Source organism: Anopheles stephensi, chromosome 3, assembly GCF_013141755.1.
Source record: "Anopheles stephensi strain Indian chromosome 3, UCI_ANSTEP_V1.0, whole genome shotgun sequence".
In the NCBI taxonomy this organism is placed as follows: Eukaryota; Metazoa; Arthropoda; class Insecta; order Diptera; family Culicidae; genus Anopheles; species Anopheles stephensi.
The window spans coordinates 81939860-81962184 of record NC_050203.1 but is presented as its reverse complement, the minus strand read 5'-3'; the positions used below and the strand labels follow the sequence as shown (position 1 = coordinate 81962184).

At 44.5% G+C, this 22325-nt stretch overlaps 3 protein-coding genes across 3 annotated transcripts in view; all 3 read left to right on the top strand.

Moving 5' to 3' along the window:
* Positions 1–44: 44 nt before the first annotated feature.
* Positions 45–1876, top strand: LOC118513637 (probable cytochrome P450 6a14). The gene is made up of 2 exons (XM_036059703.1): positions 45–1282; positions 1348–1876. The coding sequence occupies exons 1-2, from the start codon at positions 202–204 to the stop codon at positions 1767–1769; spliced, it is 1503 nt and encodes a 500-aa protein (XP_035915596.1). The 5' UTR covers positions 45–201; the 3' UTR covers positions 1770–1876.
* A 55-nt stretch (positions 1877–1931) lies between these two features.
* Positions 1932–3813, top strand: LOC118513636 (probable cytochrome P450 6a23). Its single transcript, XM_036059702.1, has 2 exons — positions 1932–3163; positions 3224–3813. Exons 1-2 carry the CDS (start codon positions 2083–2085, stop codon positions 3646–3648), a joined length of 1506 nt encoding a protein of 501 aa, XP_035915595.1. The 5' UTR covers positions 1932–2082; the 3' UTR covers positions 3649–3813.
* A 2323-nt stretch (positions 3814–6136) lies between these two features.
* The window catches only part of LOC118513631, a 120995-nt gene continuing 104806 nt past the window's right edge, over positions 6137–22325 (top strand). Inside the window, exon 1 of the mRNA XM_036059695.1 lies at positions 6137–7770. The gene's annotated coding sequence lies outside the window, so the exon portion shown is untranslated. The remainder of the gene's footprint in view (positions 7771–22325) is intronic.

The following is a 22325-nucleotide window of genomic DNA, read 5'->3' as shown; positions in this document are numbered from 1 at the left end:
GCGAGTGTGCATCCACGAGATGAGCTATAAAGTGACCAATGATTGGTTGAGTGTCTAGTAGTCGTGTGACAACGCTCAACGTGATCGGACGGTAGACTGTGTCAACGTGGTTGAAGTGATGTCATAAAAAAAGAACCGGAAAAGGGGAGCGATAATTAGATTTCCGGTTGTTGTGGTGGAGTTACACACAACGGCAGCAGTATGGAGCCGTTGGACATTTTGATCTCGCTTGTGATGCTTTGTTTCGGGGTGTATCTGTTGATTGACAAGCGGTTCCAGTACTGGACCGATCGTAACGTACCACAATCGAAGCCAGAGCTAGTGTTTGGGAATGTGCGTGAGGTGAGCCGTACGATTCATCTGGCGGACAAGTTTCGGGAGATTTACAACGAACTGAAGGGACGGCATCCGCTGGTGGGAGTCTATCTGTTCTTTAAGCCCGTAGCACTGGTCACCGATCTGGAGCTGTTAAAGTGTGTGTTTGTGAAGGACTTCCAGTACTTTCATGATCGTGGTACGTACTATAATGAGAAGCATGACCCACTTACCGCTCATCTGTTCAACATTGAGGGTCAGAAGTGGAAAAACCTTCGGAACAAACTCTCGCCAACGTTCACGTCCGGTAAGATGAAGATGATGTTCTCGACGATCATCGTTGCTGGGAAACAGTTTAAGGACTTTATGGAGGAAACGGTTCACGAGCAGGTAGAATTCGAGCTGAAGGATGTGTTGGCTCGCTTCACAACGGATGTGATCGGGATGTGTGCGTTCGGTATCGAGTGTAACAGTATGCGTGACCCGGACGCGGAGTTCCGTGTGATGGGCAGGAAAATCTTTTCTCGCCCAAGAGGAAAAGTGAAGAGTATGGTGATCAACTCGATGCCGCGACTTGCAAAGTTGATCGGATTGCGTACCCTAGATCCGGAGGTGTCCGATTTCTTCATGAAAGCGGTGCGTGACACCATCAAGTACCGGGTGGAGAACAATGTGCAGCGAAACGATTTTATGGACATTCTTATCCGGATGCGCAGTGATAAGGAGACAAAGTCGGACGACGGAACGCTAACGCTGAACGAAATCGCTGCCCAAGCGTTTGTGTTCTTCCTGGCCGGGTTTGAGACATCGTCAACGCTGTTGACGTTTACGCTGTACGAGCTGGCATTGAATCAAGAGATACAAGATAAAGGTAGACGTTGCGTGAAACAGGTACTCGAGCGGCACAATGGGGAGCTGACGTATGACGCCGTGATGGAGATGCACTATTTAGACCAGATACTGAAAGGTGTGTAGCGATAATGATTTTCCTGTAGTCGACATTGACTATTCTCTCTTTTTCATCGTCTTTAGAGAGCCTTCGAAAGTATCCACCAGTTCCGGTTCATTTCCGTGAAACTTCCAAGGAGTATCAGGTGCCAGGTACGAAGACGGTTCTCGCTGCTGGTACCTCCGTCATGGTGCCCGTCTACGCAATACACCGTGATCCGGAACACTTCCCCGATCCGGAACGGTTCGACCCGGATCGGTTCACAGCGGAACAGGAGGCGAAGCGTCATCCGTACGCTTGGACACCGTTCGGCGAGGGTCCTCGGATTTGTGTGGGACTTCGGTTTGGGATGATGCAGGCAAGGATTGGACTGGCCTACTTGCTGACCGGGTTCCGGTTTATGCCGAGCGCCAAAACAATCGTGCCAATGAAGCTGGACATCAAGAGTTTCATCCTGTCGCCGCAAGGTGGTTTGTGGTTGAAGGTGGAAAAGTTGAGCTCATAACAGTTAGACGTAAGTTAAAGTTGGTAATGTCGACGATAAATTAAAATCAGAATAGCTATAAGGAACGATCTGCATAGTTAATAATAAAAGTATTAGAATCGAACGTAGTAAATGTTGTCCTGCACTGTGCTGATTATCTAGCACGTGTTAAAAGCTGTCAAAACGAAAGATAGTCAAGCTGATAACAACACTCTTGAAGAATCTTCTTTGGCAGAGTGTCATTTTCAGATTAAACGCATTGCATTATTGAATGTGACTTGAAGTGGGATAGACGGCGCTTCCACTGAATTTGTTGCATCAGTTCCTCAGCAAAATGGAAGTACTGGACGTTGCAATAACTTTGGGGATGCTGTGTATCATAGTGTATCTGATACTTGTACGAAGATATCAATACTGGACCGAACGCAGTGTGCCTCAGCTAAAGCCTGAACTCTTGTTTGGTGATGTGCGTGATGTGAACAAAATCTATCACATTGGTGAGAAGTTTCGTCAGCTGTACAGAGCACTCAAGGGAAAGCATCCGTTTGGTGGAATCTACATGTTTACTAAACCGGTCGCACTGATCACCGATTTGGAGCTACTAAAGTGTGTGTTTGTGAAGGACTTCCAGTACTTCCACGACCGTGGTACGTACTACAACGAGAAGCATGATCCACTGTCGGCTCATCTCTTTAACCTGGAAGGTCAGAAGTGGAAAAATCTTCGCAATAAAATCTCCCCAACGTTCACGTCCGGCAAGATGAAGATGATGTTCCCGACGATAGTTGCGGCCGGGAAACAGTTTAAGGACTTTATGGAGGACACTATCCGGGGGCAGGAGGAATTGGAGTTGAAGGATGTGCTAGCTCGCTACACGACCGATGTGATTGGGATGTGTGCGTTCGGTATTGAGTGTAACAGTATGCTTGATCCGGATGCGGAGTTCCGTGTGATGGGAAGGAAAATCTTCACAAGGCCTCGTGGCAAGCTGCAACTGCTGCTGATGAACGCATTCCCGAGAGTGGCTAAGCTGGTGGGCATAAAGGTGATCGTTCCGGAGGTGTCAGACTTCTTCATGAACGTTGTGAGGGACACAATCAAGTACCGAGTGGAGAATAATGTGCAGAGAAGCGATTTTATGGACATTCTCATTCGAATGCGCAGTGATAAGGAGACTAAGTCGGATGACGGAACGCTGACGTTCAATGAGATTGCTGCTCAGGCTTTCGTGTTCTTCCTGGCCGGATTTGAAACGTCATCTTCGCTGATGGCTTTCGCACTGTACGAGTTGGCACTGAACCAAGAGATCCAAGAAAAGGCCAGGAAATGTATTAAGGAGGTGCTGAAACGACATGATGGAAAACTGACGTATGAAGCGGCCTTGGAGATGGACTATTTGGATCGAGTTCTTAAAGGTTTGAAACAAAACAAGTTTTTTTTTATTCGAAGCTTCATTAAAAGCCTTTTTTTTACAGAATGCCTTCGAAAGTATCCAACAATATCAGTCCATTTCAGAATCACGGCAAAGGATTATCTAGTGCCAGGTACAAACTCTATCCTCGAAGCTGGAACGTCAGTCATGATTCCTGTGCTAGGCATTCATCACGATCCGGAATATTTCCCCGATCCGGAACGATTCGATCCGGATCGATTTACTGCGGAGCAGGAAGCTAACCGTCATCCGTACGCTTGGACACCGTTCGGCGAGGGTCCTCGGATTTGTGTGGGACCTCGGTTTGGGATGATGCAGACGCGCATAGGATTGGTACATCTGCTCACAAGTTTTCGTTTCGACTGCTGCACTAAAACACCTATTCCGATGAAGTTTGACTTGAAGAACGCCATTCTATCACCCAGAGCTGGCATGTGGTTGAAGATAGAGAAGCTTAGCAATGAATAGTAGAAGGTGTATTTGCTGCAATAGGCCCGTTATGGTTGATTCTTGTCAACAGCTCCCGTGTATAAGACTTTCACAAGTGAAGTTATGCCACGGTGCCGGTGACGGTGTCCAGAATATCCAGATGTGTTGCTCACTGTGCAATAAACCTGTAAAGATTTAAATGAATGTAATAATGTGTTTTTTGCGGTCAACGTCCCTCACTACCGTGGTGGAGTTAATGTTGGTGCAATTTTGCAGATGACTTTGCACTGGTGGACTGTTGGACAACAGCAACACACCAACTAGAACCGCGCAAACAATCAACACTGTGCGGGCCATTTTGATCTTCTCTGTAGTCTGGGAAGGTAAATAGATCTGAGCTGACTGTTTACAAGCCGCAGAATTATATACCCGTTCTGCAATGCGCTGAAAATAATTCGCTATTTGTTGTTAGTTGAATGGAAATCCAGTGTAACTCGTTTCCGTTAAAAATGATTGCTCTTTGTTGATTTTTAATGTTTTTTAGTCGCTTAAAATAATAATACCGTAATGATAGCGCCGAAACATTCGCAAAAAAGCTTTTGAAATTTCATCCAATTCAACGCACAAACGCTTCAGAAACGCTTCAACGGTTGAAACTTTTCGAATGAAATATTTCATTAAAATGTTTTGCAGGGGTTGTTCAGAGTATTCTATAATTTGAAAAAAATAATGAAGTAAAAATGCAAAACTGCAATATACGACACTTCAACTTGGTTTGGTTTTTGCTCGGAACCTGGCTAGTCAGTTCAGCGTAATGTAAAACCATCCGGAAGCGATAAGATTTACTGTAGAGCCGTGTGAAGACCGGCGCCGCTATCGGATCAACCGCCTGACCGATCCGATTTCATATACTTTTTATTAAAAGTTGTGAAAAATTTCGAAATCGATTGTTATTTTAATCCGATTTCAGAATTGAGCAGAAAAAAGGCTCGTCACGATGGTATTACATCTATTCACATACTTGGACTAATAACAATGATTTGTGCACTTATTCAACTCATTCTACATAATGGTCGCTGGTGTAAATTAATTCAATGAAAATGTTTCAATAGATTTTTTGAAGTGGGTCGAAGTGTATTGTGATAAGTGAAACACTTCATCCTTTAAACTGTTTTGTGTGGCTTGCATAGCTTCTACGTATAAATCCAATTGCAGAGCCTATTTCATCACTCAACTCATTTATGTCAGTTCCATTCCATTGCTATCAGCGTGTACCCTATAATGATTTCGTCACACTTTGTTGCGCTTAATGACGAATAAAAAAAAGTGACATTCATTTTTAGAACCATGGAACCAAATGTTATTATCATTGAAATGATTCTATTTTCGAGTGAAGTGAACGGCTGAATTCACAAGAAATTTATTTAACCTTACCTTATTACACCGATAAAACACTCGTTTGTCATCATGCTACCCTTTACAAAGAGACGATAACCAGCACCCAACCGAAGACAACATATCAAAATCAATCTCTCCCTTCGGGCGGCACAAATGAACGCCCGCGAGATGGGAGCGCACCAAACAATACGCAGATTTCGGTTACCTACGCAACCTACGGTCACGTACCAAGCGCAAGAAGATGGCTACGGCCGGAAAGAAAAACATGGTGAGAAAATTAAAGAAAAACATGCCAGCCGTATGACGCCCGGGTCACCCTTCTTTCCATCCCGCATGGTCGTGAGTGGGCTGTTGTGGCGAGTGGTTCGTTAGCCAAAGGTGAAAGTAAACCGAAGTGAAGAAAATTTCCATGTAAGCATCCTGCCGTGCGGTTTGCTGCGGGTGTGTACCGTCTGCGTGTGTGCGCATATGGGAAGTTTTCCCTCGGTAAAAAAAAGGGACATGCACACATACACCCGGCAGGGCAAGCGCCCGTAGCTTTTAGTATAATTTCATAAAAATAACACCGTCACGCTTGTACCACGGCATCCTCCCAAGTGCGTATGTGTGCGTACATGTGGCTCTAATAATCAACCCAAAACCCCTGTACAAAATAGTCCCCCGGAGCGTATGCAACCCCGCCTGCTCTGTTTCGTTGAGGTTTCGGTTGGTTTTATTTTTCCTTGCGAAAACTTTACAACCCAGCAAACAGCAACCAATATTTTTGTTTCCTTTTTTCCGGGAAAAGGGTGCCCGTGTGCGAGTGTGTGTGTGTGTGTGTGGGATGGGTAGCGGAACAAATGATGGTGTGATGGGTTTTTCGGGTTTGGATCGTAAATCCAACACCCGGCCCGTAAGTATATTATTAACCAGCTCGTAAGCGAATAACGCCAACAACTGCTGCTCGGTGCCCGATGCTGCTTTATTTAACCCCACTTTGAGCGACGAGGGGTTGATGATTTGATATTTCATCCCTTGAACTGTCTGACACCCCACCGATTCGCCCTCTTTTTCCTCGCAGCACGATAGCAACGCGGTTGCCATGGGTTACGCCAGCTGATTTTCGTTCTCCCCTGCGAAACGATTCGCTCCATTCGAGCAAACCCTGCTCGAAAAGCCCTCGAAAGCTCTCCCACGCTTGGTGGAGCTTTTCGCCGGCTCCGATACAGCATCCCCACGGTGCTGGAGAACGAACGAATGGAGGCGAAAGCCGAAAGAGCCGTTCGGATACGCAGCATCAGCTACAGCAGGCTCGTCCTTGCCAAGTCAGTCGTGCAGCAGGATACGCGTGTGAAGCACACACAACACACACCGAGTGCCTGTCCAGTGGGTTTTTGTTGGACGCGGTTCAGTCCGGTCCGGTTAAGGTTTGCGCGCGCGTGTGCCGAATATTCTTGACGCGAGTGTGTGTGTGCGTGTGTGCTTGTGTGTGCGATACTTCTCGATCTAAGTGTAGGCTAGTGGGCCAGTGAGTCAGTGAGGCCACCAGCAGTGAAGATCAAAGCCAGCTTGAAAGTGAAACGGATTGCCCAACGGCTAATAGTGTTGGTCCGGTGTTTGCAGCTTTAAACCAAATTAACAAGTGATTCTTAAAAGCTAGTAATTAAATCCTCTCCCTTGAGAAGAGGGACGCTTTTGTGTCGTATCGTCACCAGTCCGAAAGTTCACGTAATTCCCCCAGGTGGAAAGTGATGGGAAATTTAAATGTCTGCTGATCGAACCAGCTGCTGCTGCTGCTGCTCTCCGGGGACCATCTTTCAAACCTCATTTGCCCAACCTGAGGAGGAAATTACGACACAGAATTGGGAGAACTAAAGAGGCAGTCTTTTTCAGGGGAGTTCGTTTGCATTACGGCTAGCCCTAATTTTCGCGTCGTCGTCGTCGACGCGTCGTGGCGAATGTTTTGAATTCAATTACAAAAACGGCTTATTAGAAAATTGCGCGCGTGAGTGATTTCTGTGTGTGCTGTGTGTGTGTGTTTTGTGTGTACGTGTTTGTTTATAAGTGTGTGTTTGTATGTGTGTAAATGGTGTGTATATGTGTGATCTTAAATCTTAAAATTGTGAAGTGAGCCTATGCGAGGCTTTCCAGTTCCGTCTGCACGGTGTAAAGTGCGTTGTGACGGCGTGGTTTTGTGTCGTTGTGCTCGTGGCTCTAGCGCTATCAACTAGCCTAATATCTTCTGATCTGCTCAGTTTCAACCATCCCAACGCTGCTTTACGCTGTAGTTTTCGCTAACGCTTTGCGCTTTTTCCGTCAATTAACGTTTTGATCGCGCTCGATTCAGCCCGAGAGGCTTCAAAATTCATCGAAATAATTAATTTCCTTGCTCGGTTTGGTTTGGACGGAGAAAAGGCTCTCCTTCTTAACCGTAGCTGCTTTCGCGCGTGTGTGTGTGTACGTGCAAGCGTGCGTGTGTACCAGGAGCAGTATATGGTTGAGTGAGTGCGTAAATTGTGCGTACCGTGTGCGTTTGTGGGTGGTGGGAAAATGAAAGGCTTATCCTACGCTTAGCATTGCTTCGTTCCTTTGCGAAGTGGTGAAATTTTGGAAATCACGCCACCATTTGCTTGCGATACGTAGAAGCATCTCGGTACCGTGCGTCTTCGAGGGTTCAGTCAACAGCAAGCACACGCCAGATTCTTTCCAACGAGCAGCACCTATCCGACCAATCGGTTCTACTAAAGCGACGAAAAATAACACTTCTCCAAGCTGGTCACACGGGTAAGTTAACCAACCGCGAGCGTACGTTTTTCTTTTCCCATTCCTTTTTTTGCGACACAGTGTCATTTATTTTGGAAATTCGAAGAAATGTGATCGGAGATTGTGTTATCGGTTTTTGTTGTTGAAGTTCGGCGTAAGCGATGAATAATGCACCTGGGCAGCACGGGAGCAAATATAATTTACATCCGAACGAGCACAACAATGAGCATTAGAACATTTTTCGGAAGTAAAGCCTAAAATACCTGCAGTGATGGTGTTTCAAGTTACCTTGCCGTTGCGTGTCTTGTCGGTTTGAAATCGAATTGGGAAATTCAATACATTTATTCGTTTTACTTAGAAAGAGGGAGATAATTTAGAGTGTTTTAGAATTAAAAAGAGGATTGGGAAACGTAACAAATTTATTCTAAAAATACTTACATATTATTTTGTTTCTTACATTTTAAATGGCCTTAATCGGGTGAATGTTTTGGGCCACAAAATTAGTGGAGGCTTACGTAAACATCATAGAACGTGTTATCATAGACCTCACAGTCTTCCAAAAATCTGGATCCAAATATCCATAATATTCTTAAATGACACTGAGAAATGTTCGTGAGTGTCAGACATTATTCTGGAAATTACAGTGAAACCTTTGACGATTAGAAATGCACCCAATATCTACTGGAAGTGTATAGAACCGCTGGTAACATCATAACAAGCTCCAGAGAATTTTATTGTTATTGTCAGTTGTTAAGGCTCGCCACTGTTCGGGTTTGGTTTTGGAATAATGTAATGAGATAAAGTGTGATGGCATGTGTCGACAGACATAACACTTTCATCACCAACATTCCTGAAGCCTTCCAGGTCCTTTTCTGTCAAAATGATTTAATTGAAGATTTTAGGTAGTGAAACTGGACGACCTTGGACCTTGGAAACTGGTGCCCCAGCTAAATGACTGTTGAAGGTAGAGTTTAAAATGAAAATATTTGATGCCAAGAGAAGGTTTCTCTAACGCTACTCGCAGGGCCACAGGTGGATTGTGTAGTATAATACTGAAGTCCATAGCCAATCTCATCAGCGTAAGCCAATCAATCGTTGTTGACTTGTGGAAATGCTTGGAAGTCGTTCGAAGTTTCAAACTCTTGTGCTCTTGCTCTAGGATAGCGCTCTTCATGCTATAAAGTTCACCAAGAGATAGTCAAACTCCTTTCCAAGGTTCTCAGTTCCATGTGAGTTGTAAAAAAACCTGGCAAGTTTTCCATGTACCGTGTCCGGGAACGTCTCGTTATTATTTTGTCGAATTTATTGGTTCAACCTTAAGTCACTGCTTCAAGAAAAGTTTGGCAAAATAACTGAACGAAACGTAAGAGTTAGTAGACGTTTGGAGGATTTTTTTCGAAGCCATTCTCCAAAAAAATACGCGTTTTTCCATGGGCAGTAACAATTTCCACAAGCCAATTTGTTTAACCATTAGCGTCTGTTTATCGCCCCAGCCAAACAGCTTACGAAGGCACACAAGACACCCACAGCAAACAGAAATCTAATCCAACTAAAAGCTGCCAGTCCAGCAAACCTACGACCAGCCGCAGCTGACCGTGGGACGTATTGTTTTCCACTCAGTGGAAGGAAGAAAAACGCGAAAATAGCGTCCCAGTTTTTTTTATCTCACATCATGTTTCAGCAGCCCCATATCTGTCACGTGCCAGGCGTTGGGTGAGGGTAAGAAACACCACACATCCCACTCTGGTGTGAAAAGGCAAAGGGAATCATTTGCTGGCAACTTGGAATGATTGTTTTGTTTGATGGCCGACCAGCGTAATGCTGGCACACGGTGCATTGAAATCACCATGGTCGACGCATCAAAGAGAAAACATGCCAGCCCACAACTCCGGTAACCCGACTGGACAAGATTAATTATGATGGATATGGTTTGCTCCACACTCGGGTAATTGGATATCGTTTTCAGCACTGACTGGCGCGTTTGTCGTGATGGTCTGTGGGTTTGAGCTCCAACATTATGCTACCACACACACACACATATGATCGCATATCGTCAAAACACCAACGCCGCCGCCGATGAAGATGATGGTTATGTGTGCTTTCAGTCGGAGGATTTTTTCTTACCTTAATATCACTCTTGAAAACGCATAAAAAACGGGAAAATGTTCTCGAGCACAAACTAGGTTAATGATGTGTGTGTTTTTGTGCGTGAAAAGTCAAGCGTAAGGAGTCTCCGGGAGCTGAAGGAGGCCCCGAGAACAATCACCGAGTGTTTAACGACGGGAAGATTGCATCGGGCCTAATTTAATCTTAGATCTGCTATCGGTAATTGGATAGCCCTGAGGATTCAACGGGGCAAGATTTGGGGGAGGGGAGGGGCCTTGAGGTGTTATGTAACACTGCCCGTGAGGGTCGCTACTCAACAGCACCCAAATGGCCCATCTGTCTGGCACGAGAAACCCAACCAGCAATTCAGGTCATCGTCGCCCAAGGCTACCGCACAGGCATGTAAATGATATTGAAAAGATTCGCAATGGCGCTCGGCACGTGCCGCCGAACGTTCGGCCGAAGTTTCGGGATCGATTTTGCTCTGTCGTGATTTCCATGCGATTTCCAGGAAAGCGAAACAGAATCGCAGAGTGCGAAACAAAACAGACGAAAAGGATACACCGACACAGGAAATTGTGAGGCACGGACGCTCGGTAACCAGTAAAAGCTGCAGGATCTTTATTCTTCGCTTTGCGCTTTCTCCCTGTACCAGCAGCGAATGGGTCAAAGGAAATAGGCCGTATCCGTCACCCCTTGGGTCATCCTCTTTCCCCCCGATGGTGGACAATTTGAAGATACTGTACTGCGGAATGCGCATCATCCACATCATGATATAAACAAGTGCAGAAATGGATGAATGACCAAACGGAACTGAGCGCGCCGTACAAAGCACCCGATCGATACGTGGCAAATACGTATTCCAATTCAATCGTGTCAGTTTGATGAAGCGATCTGTATGAAGAATGAGGATACCTCCCCATACTGCCCCACTCTGAAAAGGGAAATAAAAGGGAAAAGAAGTAATTTCGCGGAAAACGAAGGACCACAGCACGGTGGGACAGTGGACGGTCATAAGATAGGAGGATAAAACATTAGAGTGTTAGTTAAACGTATCGATACTCTCGGTGGCTAGTGACTTAAAAAAGAGCTTTAGGTTACTAATTGTCAACATTTTTGAAAAATTTAGGATTTTTCAGTTTTTTATTCATTTTTGGATTTTTATTTGTTTATAGGACAGTTGTTTACACATTTATTACATATTATAAGAAACAGCGAATGCCAATTGACAATTTAGGGCCGTTTGTCGTTTCCAAAACTCGTACTCTAAAGCACTGAACGATAACGTTTCACACACTTAGACACTTAGATTCGAATTTCGAAAGTTGTGAGCGTCTCGAAAAAAATATTTGTTCAGTTGTTCAAATTGTTTTCTGACCGTGGAATCATACATCTAAAGCTTTATATTATTGCAAAATGTTTAAACTGATCCAATTCAGAGTGCAACGCACGTGTAGACACAGCTAAAAATCTTGAATGAAAATACTAAAATACTCAATCATATGAGTAGAATCAGTACAGTAGCGCCATCTGGATGTGAAAATACCATATATGCTTTAATATAGGATTACATGTATCGGCATCGATTTATTATTATTTACAACTTCTGAGAAATCTTTTGAAAAATATTAAATTGTTTTCCTGTTCGTTTCCACGCACTCTCCCACCGTGCACCGGTTTTGCGTAACGAGATGGATGGGTAAGACGTCCATTTGCGTCCCCTGTGCGGAAGAATGTGGCACATTTCCGAAGGTATCGAGCAGGCCGGTATCCTTCGCTGCTCCGTTCGATGGTCGCCACTAATCCCCGGCTCGGCGCCGTACGAGCATTGCCAGCAAGCATTATTGATCGGATCACATTTCAGCACGTCTGCTAAAATCCCTCCAAATACCGGGAAACGCTGGCCGGAGTAATGACCATCCATGTCTACCGAAGAGACCGAGCTTCCGACGGGGGAAAATGGACTCGATAGGTCTCGCACGCCAGGGAGGAAATGTAGCGTTGTCCCGGCGCTATTTTGGAGGGTTTTTATCAGTTTAGGCGGCAACAACGTTCAATACATTTACTGGCTCGTTACGTTTTGAAAATTAAATTCAATACCCAACGCTTCTTGAGTGCCGGAGTATGTGCGTGGGGTTTCCCTTAGCCCGGTGTGCAGATAATCCGAGACAGACGCTGATCTTTGTAGATATCATCATCATCGTCATCATCAAGATTCCAATAGTCGGTGTATGAATTAAGCGTTCCTGGAACGGGATAATTTTATTACTATCATTTCCGGCATTTTCTCCGCATATAAATTAGAGACAATTTGCGATTTAACGCCAGACGAGCGTGTGGCAACGTTACAACAGACATCACTGAACTTGCTTCCACTTGCTTGCTCAACCACAGCGCAAAAACCACCGGGAAAGGGTTTTTCCCGATCGAATGGGATTGATAAGTTGAACTCATCCAAAATGGATACAAATTGATCCGGGGAATCATTCCGGTGCCGGGCCACACGAAAATCGTTTCATCTTCGCTCCAGGGACACATGCTTTTTGTGCTTTACTTTTATCGCCGTTGGAGGAGGGCAAGCGAAAAAGGTTAACGCAATCGTTGGGAAAGCCTCTAAATGAAAGACCTAGCTTGTCGTAACGGGAGAGGCTAATGGAACTATTTATTCGTGCAGCATCCCGAAATGTGGTGAAAAAGTTTACGTCCCACCTTTGATCTTTCTCGCTCTGGCAGTTCGTTTTTTGCTTTTATTGTTTTAATGTAAAACGTTTATGGATATGGATCTTTCCTATCCACTTTTGCGCAGTCCCGGGAAGTCAAAATCGGAGCACGTCTGAGTGTGTGTGTGTGTTTCTGTGCTCGCTTCCAGAGAGTCACAGTCGATGTGCAATAAAAACAAAGCACCATTTTAAAAGCTCTTTACTGGCTGTAATGTAAACACGACTGTTCCCCAAAATTGGACCAATAAAATAGAGGATAATCGTTTTGTTGGTAGTTTTACTGAGTGATGACAGATAGGAGCCGAGCATTCGAGCCGAATAGTTTTGTTGAATTGGGTGTGGTTTGCTTTTGTTGGTAAATTAAAAAGTTATTTGTCGGGACGGAAGCAACAGGGATGCCATTTTAAGGTTTGTACAGTAGAGTTTACCGCCACGGTTTTGTTTGCTCATCACGAGCAGTTGGGTTGGGTTTATCAGATTGTTTATTCGACGGGGTTTTCCTGGAAAATGGAAGAATATACTGGAAAGTGGTTGTCGTTGTCGAAATATTCCAGGAATACATGCTTTTGAGAGCAATATGCCTGGGGTTTAAGGCAATTATCACTCGAAAGCGGGATAGAAATAAGTTGTAGATCTCACGCACGCTTACAATTTATCAGATAATAGAAAGGTGTTTATCTTTGAACTTTGCGGATAATGACTTCATTCTATGAGGCCTCACTTTTCTCACAGCTGGAGTCTATCGGATAATAGACAAAGTAATATTTATAGCATAACCTCTTGAGCGATGTTACCTTAACCCAACAAGATCTCTGGACGACAAGGCTTTTTGGTGAACGAAACGTTTTGATAGATGAAGTTGCGTGGTAGCTAAAGATACTATAAGATAGATACAGATACTCAGGACAGCGCACTAATCGACACCGATAGCGCCATCTGTCTGTCAACTTTCAATCAATACCGGCAGGTTTGGTAACAATTTACAAAAAAATATAATAACCTCCAAAATACAACCCAGTTTTTCACACTCTTTCACATATTAACGACAAAAGCCCCGACAACACAGCAACACCATTTCCACGTATCGCTTTCGGAAAGATAGTTCGTGAAAATTTGCGCTCAGTAAGCAGGAGATTTAATTTTCCGTTTCGCACCGACAGCTTCCCACAAGCCCAAACCCCTTTTTTCACCATCCCAAAGAAAAAAGAAGCAAATGAGTAAAATACCGAGTGCCACACACACACACCGATCCACTAGCATGCTGGATTATCCCATTAACATAATTCCTCCCGGGTTGTGACTCGTACGCTGAGCAGGCCTCGATTTTCCCCCGAAAGCAAAACCCCCTGTGATACGGAAGGCTTACGTGAGCCGGAAATGAGCCTACACCATTTGGCACATCCTTTAATCCTTGGGTGCGTGCGTACGTGTGGATATTGCTGGTGGAAAGTGGATCACGTACTGACACGAGCGTACGAGCGGCTAAGAATCCGGAAAAAGGCGTCCCATTGGTCACACGGGCGTTGTGGTGGTGTGATTGTTCCGATTAGTTTTCACACCGTTTGCTGATTTCGAACCCGGGCGAGGCTCTAAGAGGATGTGCACACGTCGGGCTGTAGATATACGGTTGGATTAATTAAAGTGAATCTTGGAGTGGTATCCAGGTATCGTTTCCTGGTCAGGTTCGGTTGGTTCGAAGGATCAGGTCTCTCGAATGCAACATTGTCGTTGTTTCGCACAGAAGCTTAATGTAGGCTGTATGTAATTGTTGCGGTAAAAACAGGGGGGCGTAGAAATAAAAACTGGCACACCCTTAGCACGACTCCCGGTCGCTTCCGGGACGGAACACCTCGAGCTCCGTGGTAGGTCATTTAGGTCGTCACTTCCTGGAGGTTCTGGAGCTTCCATTTACTGGAAGTGAAAACAGTTGTGCAGTGAAATCTCAAACACCTCCGGTCCCTACTTCAACAACAAAAGAAATGAGTTGGAAAAAAAAGGATTTCCAAACGCGTCCACACCATTCCAAGAGCTTGTGGTTTAATGAGAGCGTTCTGAATAAACGCTAAATTGGAATTTCATTATCCTTCGCCTTACCATTCGCATCCGCGCGTTTTTCCGCTTCAACACCAACGCCAGGTGCAAAGATATTATGGGCGAGCTTTTCTAAACAATTCCAACCGAGGTGAGGCAGATTATTCGCTGTGTTCCGCTTTCCCGGGAAACTCTGTACTCTCTTGCCATAGGTTTGTTTCCCCTCCCCCCCCCCCCCCCCCCCTGTTGCAGTCGAACGAGTGGATGGATGAGTAAATGAATGGAGTGTGAGAGCGAAATTCCTGATCCTGAAATTGTTTCCTTTTTATACTGTGTGCTGTTTTTGCTCGCAAAGTTTAACCGGAAGCCCACGAAACTCCGGACGACTCCGGTAACTGGTAGGTTCGAGCGTACATTTTCTGACTTTGGTACTGTGGTTCGGTGTTGTGCAGTAGGTTCGAGGTTTTTTGGATGAAAATAATTTGCATACCAACCAGCAGTGGCACAGCCCTCGAATAGGACACATCACAAAAAAAACTGCCTCCTCGAAGCTCAGGAATTCGCGTCCTCGTGGTTCGGTTTTTCGAGGTTTAGAGTCCGCCTTCCATCAATAGCATTGGATGGCATGGCGGGTGTGAGTTTCGGTGTACCAAACGAAAGCCGGATTTTACTCTCTAGCTAACAGTATGTGAAAGTGGCTCAACATAATTTATCATCGTTGATGCGTTTGGTGGTACGTGCATCCGGAGCGGTACAGCACGGTAGGTGCCAGTAGGATAAAGGTTCTAAACGTCTAACTGACGCACTGTTGCACAGAACCTTCGGAGCGAAAACCCCTTTCGCTCCGACACCACCGTACAGAACGAATTCCAATTGTGGTGCATCGTGTACACGGTAGGATTGATGATGTTTCATCCCCAGCAGTGACGTTAGAGCGACAGATCAAAACGGATACCCTTACCCGGCACGCACGCTTTGCATGGAAGGGGATTCTAGCTTTGGGACAAGCTGTCCTTTTGTTCGATGGCATTTTCGGGCAACCGTGTCGGCGCAGTCGGTATAATCGCCATCAATCATTCGTAAGTTGGTCGGATATGGGAGGTGCTTTCGTCGAGTTATCGATTGTTTGGGGACGGTGTTGGGTTCGGTTAAATTTTGTGGGTGTCGATGACGACTCTTTTAAAGGTAGGGTTTAAAGTGGTGCCACAAAAGCCGCGTGTATCAACATTTGATGTTAAATTATTCAGGACTTTGGAATGTTTAGCATTTGAGGTTCCCCTTAGAGGCTTTAGCACGGTATGTCGACTATGTCGACTTGCATTCTACTGAGGAAATACGAAAAAAGCACCAACAATTTTGCAATTCTGCTTTAAGTGAAATTTATCTCGTTGTGTTAGAGCTGAATGTCGACTATGTTGACTATGTCGACTAGTGTCAGATGATTGCTAATAAACCATTACTATTTATCACAAAATTGCTTCACATCAGTTCTAATTATTGTAAACACAAACACAAAGCCTTTTTCGACTTGTTTTTCCATTCTGATGGCTGTTTGCTCCAAATCAATCTATTCCTTGAACCACAAATCCAAATCCACATTTAGCTACACAATCATGCGTCATTCAATAGTTTTCCGAATTGTCATGCAATTTAATTGCTTCTTCTAGGCCTCACTCGACCGCATTCGTCGTCTCGTGCTACGTCGATAAGAATCGGACCGTCTGCGGATCGATAATTTGCACATTCGCCCATGTAATTGACATCGTCACGTGCTCCACACTAGTCACGCATGGAGGAAACCTGCCACTTGCGTCGTAGCTCATCTGACGCAATCGTACCCAAATGCCGTAGGGTACGGGCACGCAGATATATCAACCCCGGATCCGGATGATACTATTCCGTACACCGCGTGCGCGCGTGTGTGTGTGTCTCTCGCTCTTTCGCATCCTGTGTGTATATATGTATGAAGTCCCATCGCGTGGCTTCCGTCGATTAGCGACCCGCGCTCTGATTGGCGGCCCGGAAGGCGTACGTTACGAGCGTGCTAAATTGTTCGATCAGATTGCTGCATGGGCGAGAGTCTGCCGCAGAGATCAGTGCCATGTTAACTCGCAACTCTACTACCTGAACCAATTTACCCATCCACTCCCAAGCACAGCACACTCAAATTGACTTTGTCGGTGCGGTGCGTTGTTTGGGTGGCACGCTATAAGGATAAACGTTGTTCGGATCTCGCGTTGGGAGAAAAAAACGCCCTTCCGATATCGCAGGATGTGATTCATTTTTTCGCTCCACATAAGGTGTGTGTGTGTGTGTTTTTTTTTTTTTTGTTCCGGGCTTGTCGGCCTCGGGAACCAGAAACCAGATAGGCTTCCAGTAGAGTTTCTTGTCCCGTTACCGTTACGAGGCAAATGAACCCCCAAAGCCAAATTGAGAAACGGAAGTTGCATTATCATCATCGTCCCATCGTCATCATTCGCACCCATTTCTGCTGTGTGTGTGTGTATGGGCGAGTTCTTGTAGTCCGAACCGAGGAGTCAAAGTAGAACGACACCAAGCAAGTTTGGAAATTGGTGGGTTGTTTTCATTGGGTGATTTTTTTTTTCGTCCTGTATTTTAGAAGAAGAACATCACGATAAGGGTTGACTACGCGCGTTGATCCTGCGGGTATCGTGCGTCAATGATGGTGTTCGGCCATAAACGAGATTTTCGTCTCGAGCGAAACCCCTTTTTGTCGGAAACTCGCTCCGAACAAGGAACGAGAAAAGCTCGTTCGATGAAAGCTTGTGAGGTGTTAAAAAATGATGAGACTTTTTACTTGATTCTCTTAGTGCCTGCGTAACCGATAACAGGGTAATGACGTAGATTCATTATTATTTATGGCGTGGAACAGTTAAGGAGGAAGGATAAGAAACTTAGCGAAGTTTCGCGCTACCTTCCGACAGTATAAAGTTATATCGTAATGAAGGTGTGCTGTTAGTGTTATTGTCTCATCTTTCAATTGATTTCGATTGGAAATGAATTTTTATTCGTTTCACAGAACATATTCACGTGGAACAGAGCCCATAATTTATTTAAACCCATCACTTTTCAGCGCAAAAAATAAAGTTTGGAAAAAAAACAAAGATTGCATAACTTTAGGGGTATTTGACACAGCAAAATCCCTTGCAGTATGCAAATTTTTAATTTTATTTAATTTTTCATTTTCTTTCAATCAGTTTATTGCAAAAAGGGTTTCTACCTTAAACTACTGAATAATTTTCCTCCAATCATGTACGAAATGTCTCCAAAACCCTCAATAAACTATAAAAAAGCCCCCCGTTAAACCCGGAAACGTTACATTGTTCGTAATGCTTGTCACCGTGTCATCGGTTCACTAAACATAATAGAACGACTTTGCTGCAATAACACCATAGGAAAGACTCCTCACGCTCCAGTTTTTTTTCTCTTTGCTACAAAATCTTTTATCCTTTAACCGGGTTCGCACATATCATTTCGAAGCACATCACCATAATACGTACAAGCGTCATCCTGTTTTTAGACGAAAAACTAGAAACCCACCGTACGGATATGAATTGTGTGCGTGAAGCGAGTGTGTGTGTGTGTCCCGGTTTTTTCTTTTCTTGTCGATTCATGGTGAATGAAGATTTTGTCCTTGCGAGTCGTGGGTTTTCCGTCACTACACTCAGCTCTGCTTCGTTGGAATCGTTCTCGTTGCAATCATTTTTGTCATCTTACTTACAGCTCTTATTGACACTTGCAGGATATAGGGAAGACTTCCCCGGAACTGTGTCACTGACTCTCACACACACACACACACCTACTAGAAGAAAAAAAGCTCGGCGTACCACAACAACACACGGCAGTTTCGGCAGGGCTCTCGGCGGGTCTGATTGATGTGCGGCTTAATTTCGCTCGTTCGTTAGCATGCTTCTTCTGGCTGGCTGTCAATTTCACGTTCACGGATGCGTGATGTCCTCGTTTTTTTTTGGCCAGCCATTTAAGAAGATCCCTCTGGCCGTTGTGATGGCGTAGATGTTTTTTTTGCTCCCTTCTGCATCGTCTTCCCACAGGGAAAAACCTTCCAAGGAGTATATTTCTTCCAGGAAAGGAGCAAAAAGAAAAAAAAGTTCTATTCTCTGCACCCAACCACCATCAGCAGGTTTATGTTTTTTAATCATCGTCAACTTGCCTACCTTAGCTGTGACAGAGAAATTCCTTCGGGAATTATGTCTTTCAAAAAGGTTTTCATGTAGAAAATTGTGCAAATAAAAAACACGGAAGGATGGAAGAAAACGTGTTGAGAAAACGTGACGCAAAAAAAAAAAGTGGAGGCAAACATAAACCCGTAAACGGTACTCTTTAATCATTGCTTGGAAATTGAACACAAACCCTGGTTTCGCTCGTTTGGATTTTTACACGCGCCAGAGGTTGATGTTTGTGTGTGGCGCCGGCGAAAGCCTCTAATTGTCGTACCCGCTCAGAATGGTGTGAGTGAAAAATGAGCTAACGACTGTTGAAAGAATGGAAGCAGCGGAAAAGCCTCAGCTCTCCACAACCATCATCTCAAATGGTCGAGATCCATTTAGAACCGGGGTAGGCAAAGAAAAATATGAACCGAGCGTGATGTAACTCGGAAAAGCGCGAGAAAACCGGAGGGTAAAACGATACTGTTTTAAAAGGCACACACACAAGAACGTGGCCCAGCAGCAACGAACCCGAGCGATGTGGATTGAGAGAAGAAAAACACAAGCTAAGCTTTCGGCTAAGCTGCGATGAAATTACTAACGTTCGGGACGTTCCCTGTTTTTCTCCCCGTGAATATAATAAGAGTAACGGGCGTGTTCCATTCACATTCCACAGTGTCCACAGTCCGCACGGGAAACAGACGCAATGGGACACCCATTTTCGAAGGTGTCCCTTGGTCGAAGTTTTTATTTAAAGCGATCAAAAATTCAACAACCATCCCCAAATGGGATCTCCACCCAGCGAAAGCCCTTACTACGCAGGGCGAGCAGCGATCCGATGACGATGATGATGGGAAGGATAAGGTAGAGTCCTGGGCTATTGTGGGGCTTTTTATAAGCGAGAGGTCGTGGTCGCATTCACTGGTTTATCTGCAGGACACTCGCGAAAGGACACTTTTCCATCGGACAATAATAGGTGGAAAAAGCCGAAGCCGAAGGGAGAAAAGATTGAATGAAATATTAGCCACCTTTGCTGGTGGCATGTTTATGATTTCACATTTGCTCAATGCGCCATTTCATTTCCGAGTATTTCTTTTGTCTTTTCCGTCGCACACTAGGCACACGTAACGATACTTTTCCCGGTTTTTATAAGTGCTCACAATGTTTTTTTTTCGTTCCCCATCCATTGCTTCTACAATGTCCTCCAATACAGGCCTTCCCTGTACAGGAATGCTGCGTTAGGGGAGGTTATGGATGACGGTGAGTTAAGGTAAAGGACATGCAAATAAATTTCCCTCATCATGTCACCGTGGCTAGAAAAGCGCCTCGTCGTAGCCTTTTTGTGGCGTGCAATTTTAAGTGCGTGTGTATGTGTGCGTGCTTGGGTGGATTTGTGTTTTTGTATTCCGGGGAAAATGTGCTCGTGTAAGTGATTTTGGATGGAAAATTTTATACGCATGCCATGAATAGTTAATGGACGAGTATGGTTAGCGGGGCGTGGGATTAACGTTGTTTTAAGATTTTCCAAAGAAAAGAAAGAGCGGTAAAATAATTACACGTACGGGTGAAGTGTTCGGTACGATATGATGAGCCTGAACCACGTTCTACTATAAAATTGCCATAGATTTTAATGGGAACTCATTTTATATGCTACTTTTTGTTCTTATTGTTGGTGTGTGATAGGTTGTGCTCGTCTTGCCCTTGTATCCAGGTTATCAATCTGTTTCCAAGAAACTTGGCTTCGAGAACAAGCTCGTCAAGGGCACGACATTTCCCAAAAATTGTATCATTCAAAATTTGGATATCTTTGTTGTGATAAATTTGGAAATCTCCAACTCCTCATGCCCTAGATTAGAGCCCCAAAATCCTAGCCTAGTTGCTCGATAAAGGACAGAAGTTGTCTGAGATAAACTATTCCAGGTCTTTTGTATGCATTTGACATTTCAGTGGAACTTGTGCTCTTAATATGCTCAAGTCTTTAAGTAAATCATGGAGTTTATTCCACTTTAAGAATTAGAGCTAAGTAGTAGAAGACCTTTGGGCGGTCCGGTGGCCGAGGCGATAGCGGCCGGTCTTCCCACGGCATGACCGGGGTTCAAATGCCATCCAGACCGCCTCGCCGTACATAGGGCTGACTACTTTACTACGGTAAAATTAAGTCACAGAAAGCCCGAAATGGCAGGCCGAGACCTCTCGAGGTTGTATAGTGCCAAGGGAGAAGAAGAAAAAGTAGAAGACCTATTCAACCTCGTGGTCGTCGTAATCTTCCGATGCTCTGATCCTCAGTCAAGTACTTTGTTTTGGACCCATTTAGTGTCTTAATACAATCATTAGGATTTTGATTTTCTGTACTTACAGTGTCCAGATTGCTTGATCTTGATTGATTTTATTTGATAAAAATGGAGTAGAGTGTAGTCTTCAAGAATTTGAAGATATGGAAATCTTTACGGGACAGCCCCTAAGCAGTATTAAGTAGGAACCACGAGAGTTCATGACCATGGCTATATTCTTGAACAATTCTGATACTACATTCGAAACATTGAACTTCAGTTGAGTCCCATTAATGAGACCTTGAATAGACTTCAAGGCCATTAGCCATACTTTTCCGGAATCTTCCGTAGATCGGTTCTGTATTTCAAAATATGCTTTGATGTCTATGGTCCAATGGTTTGCCTCAGCGTGAGGAGACGGTCTGATGAGATTTTAGTTAAAATTAAGGTGTTCCGAATTTGACCTTACAAATAAAAAATCAGTTATGGTCGCCTAGAAATCCCTCCGTTTCCATAACCATCACATTTAGCCCACATTGAAACATTTAACCCGAAGGTTGCTTTAAAATAAGTGAAATTTGACCTGATTTATGATTCTTAGTACAACTTTCATAAGACTTTTGAAAAATAATTCAAATACTCTTAGAATTTACCTTCAAAAACATCCATCTCGAAACACTTACCCACTCAATCCTTTGAAGAAATGCTTCCCCACTCAATATGTAATCGTACGCGTTAATCGTTCGTTGAATAAGTTGTATTCTTTTCCATCTCAAACCCTCGCAACACCGAGCTCTACGAAACAACTACCAATCCCCAAACCCCTGCAAAAAATAAATAAATTCGCCAACCACGTTTCAAACCAACACCCAGCTTTGCCCCGTTCAACTCTGCTCGAAGTGAATTGATACATGCCGAATCATCCTTACGAGCCGAGTTGGCAAACTTTTCGACTTGCGCGATAAAATGTGGCAAACTTTTCTCATTACAAATGGCAAATACTTCCACGCGTCCCGGGCAGACCGGAGCGCTTACATGACGATGACCCTGATGGTGCTGCTGGTGCTGCTGCTATCGTCGTCTTGGAAGCTGTCATGTACTGCCAACCAGTAGTTGCTATCGGGTGGGATATTAATTTCATTCGCCTCGCTTTTGTTTTTTCTTCTTGCTGCGGGCTCTTGCTCTGGGCGTTCTTTCACCCAGGTGACGATGATAAGATGGCTTCGCTAGTTTTCGCTCCCGCTGCTGGGAGCATGCTGCGG

Bases quoted from the DNA above. Each gene is read 5' to 3' on its own strand.
- LOC118513636 (XM_036059702.1), top strand. From the start codon at position 2,083: ATGGAAGTACTGGACGTTGCAATAACTTTGGGGATGCTGTGTATCATA. The intron at 3,164-3,223 runs GTTTGAAACAAA...TTTTTTTTACAG, and splicing joins TTTGGATCGAGTTCTTAAAG to AATGCCTTCGAAAGTATCCA.
- LOC118513637 (XM_036059703.1), top strand. From the start codon at position 202: ATGGAGCCGTTGGACATTTTGATCTCGCTTGTGATGCTTTGTTTCGGG. The intron at 1,283-1,347 runs GTGTGTAGCGAT...CATCGTCTTTAG, and splicing joins TTTAGACCAGATACTGAAAG to AGAGCCTTCGAAAGTATCCA.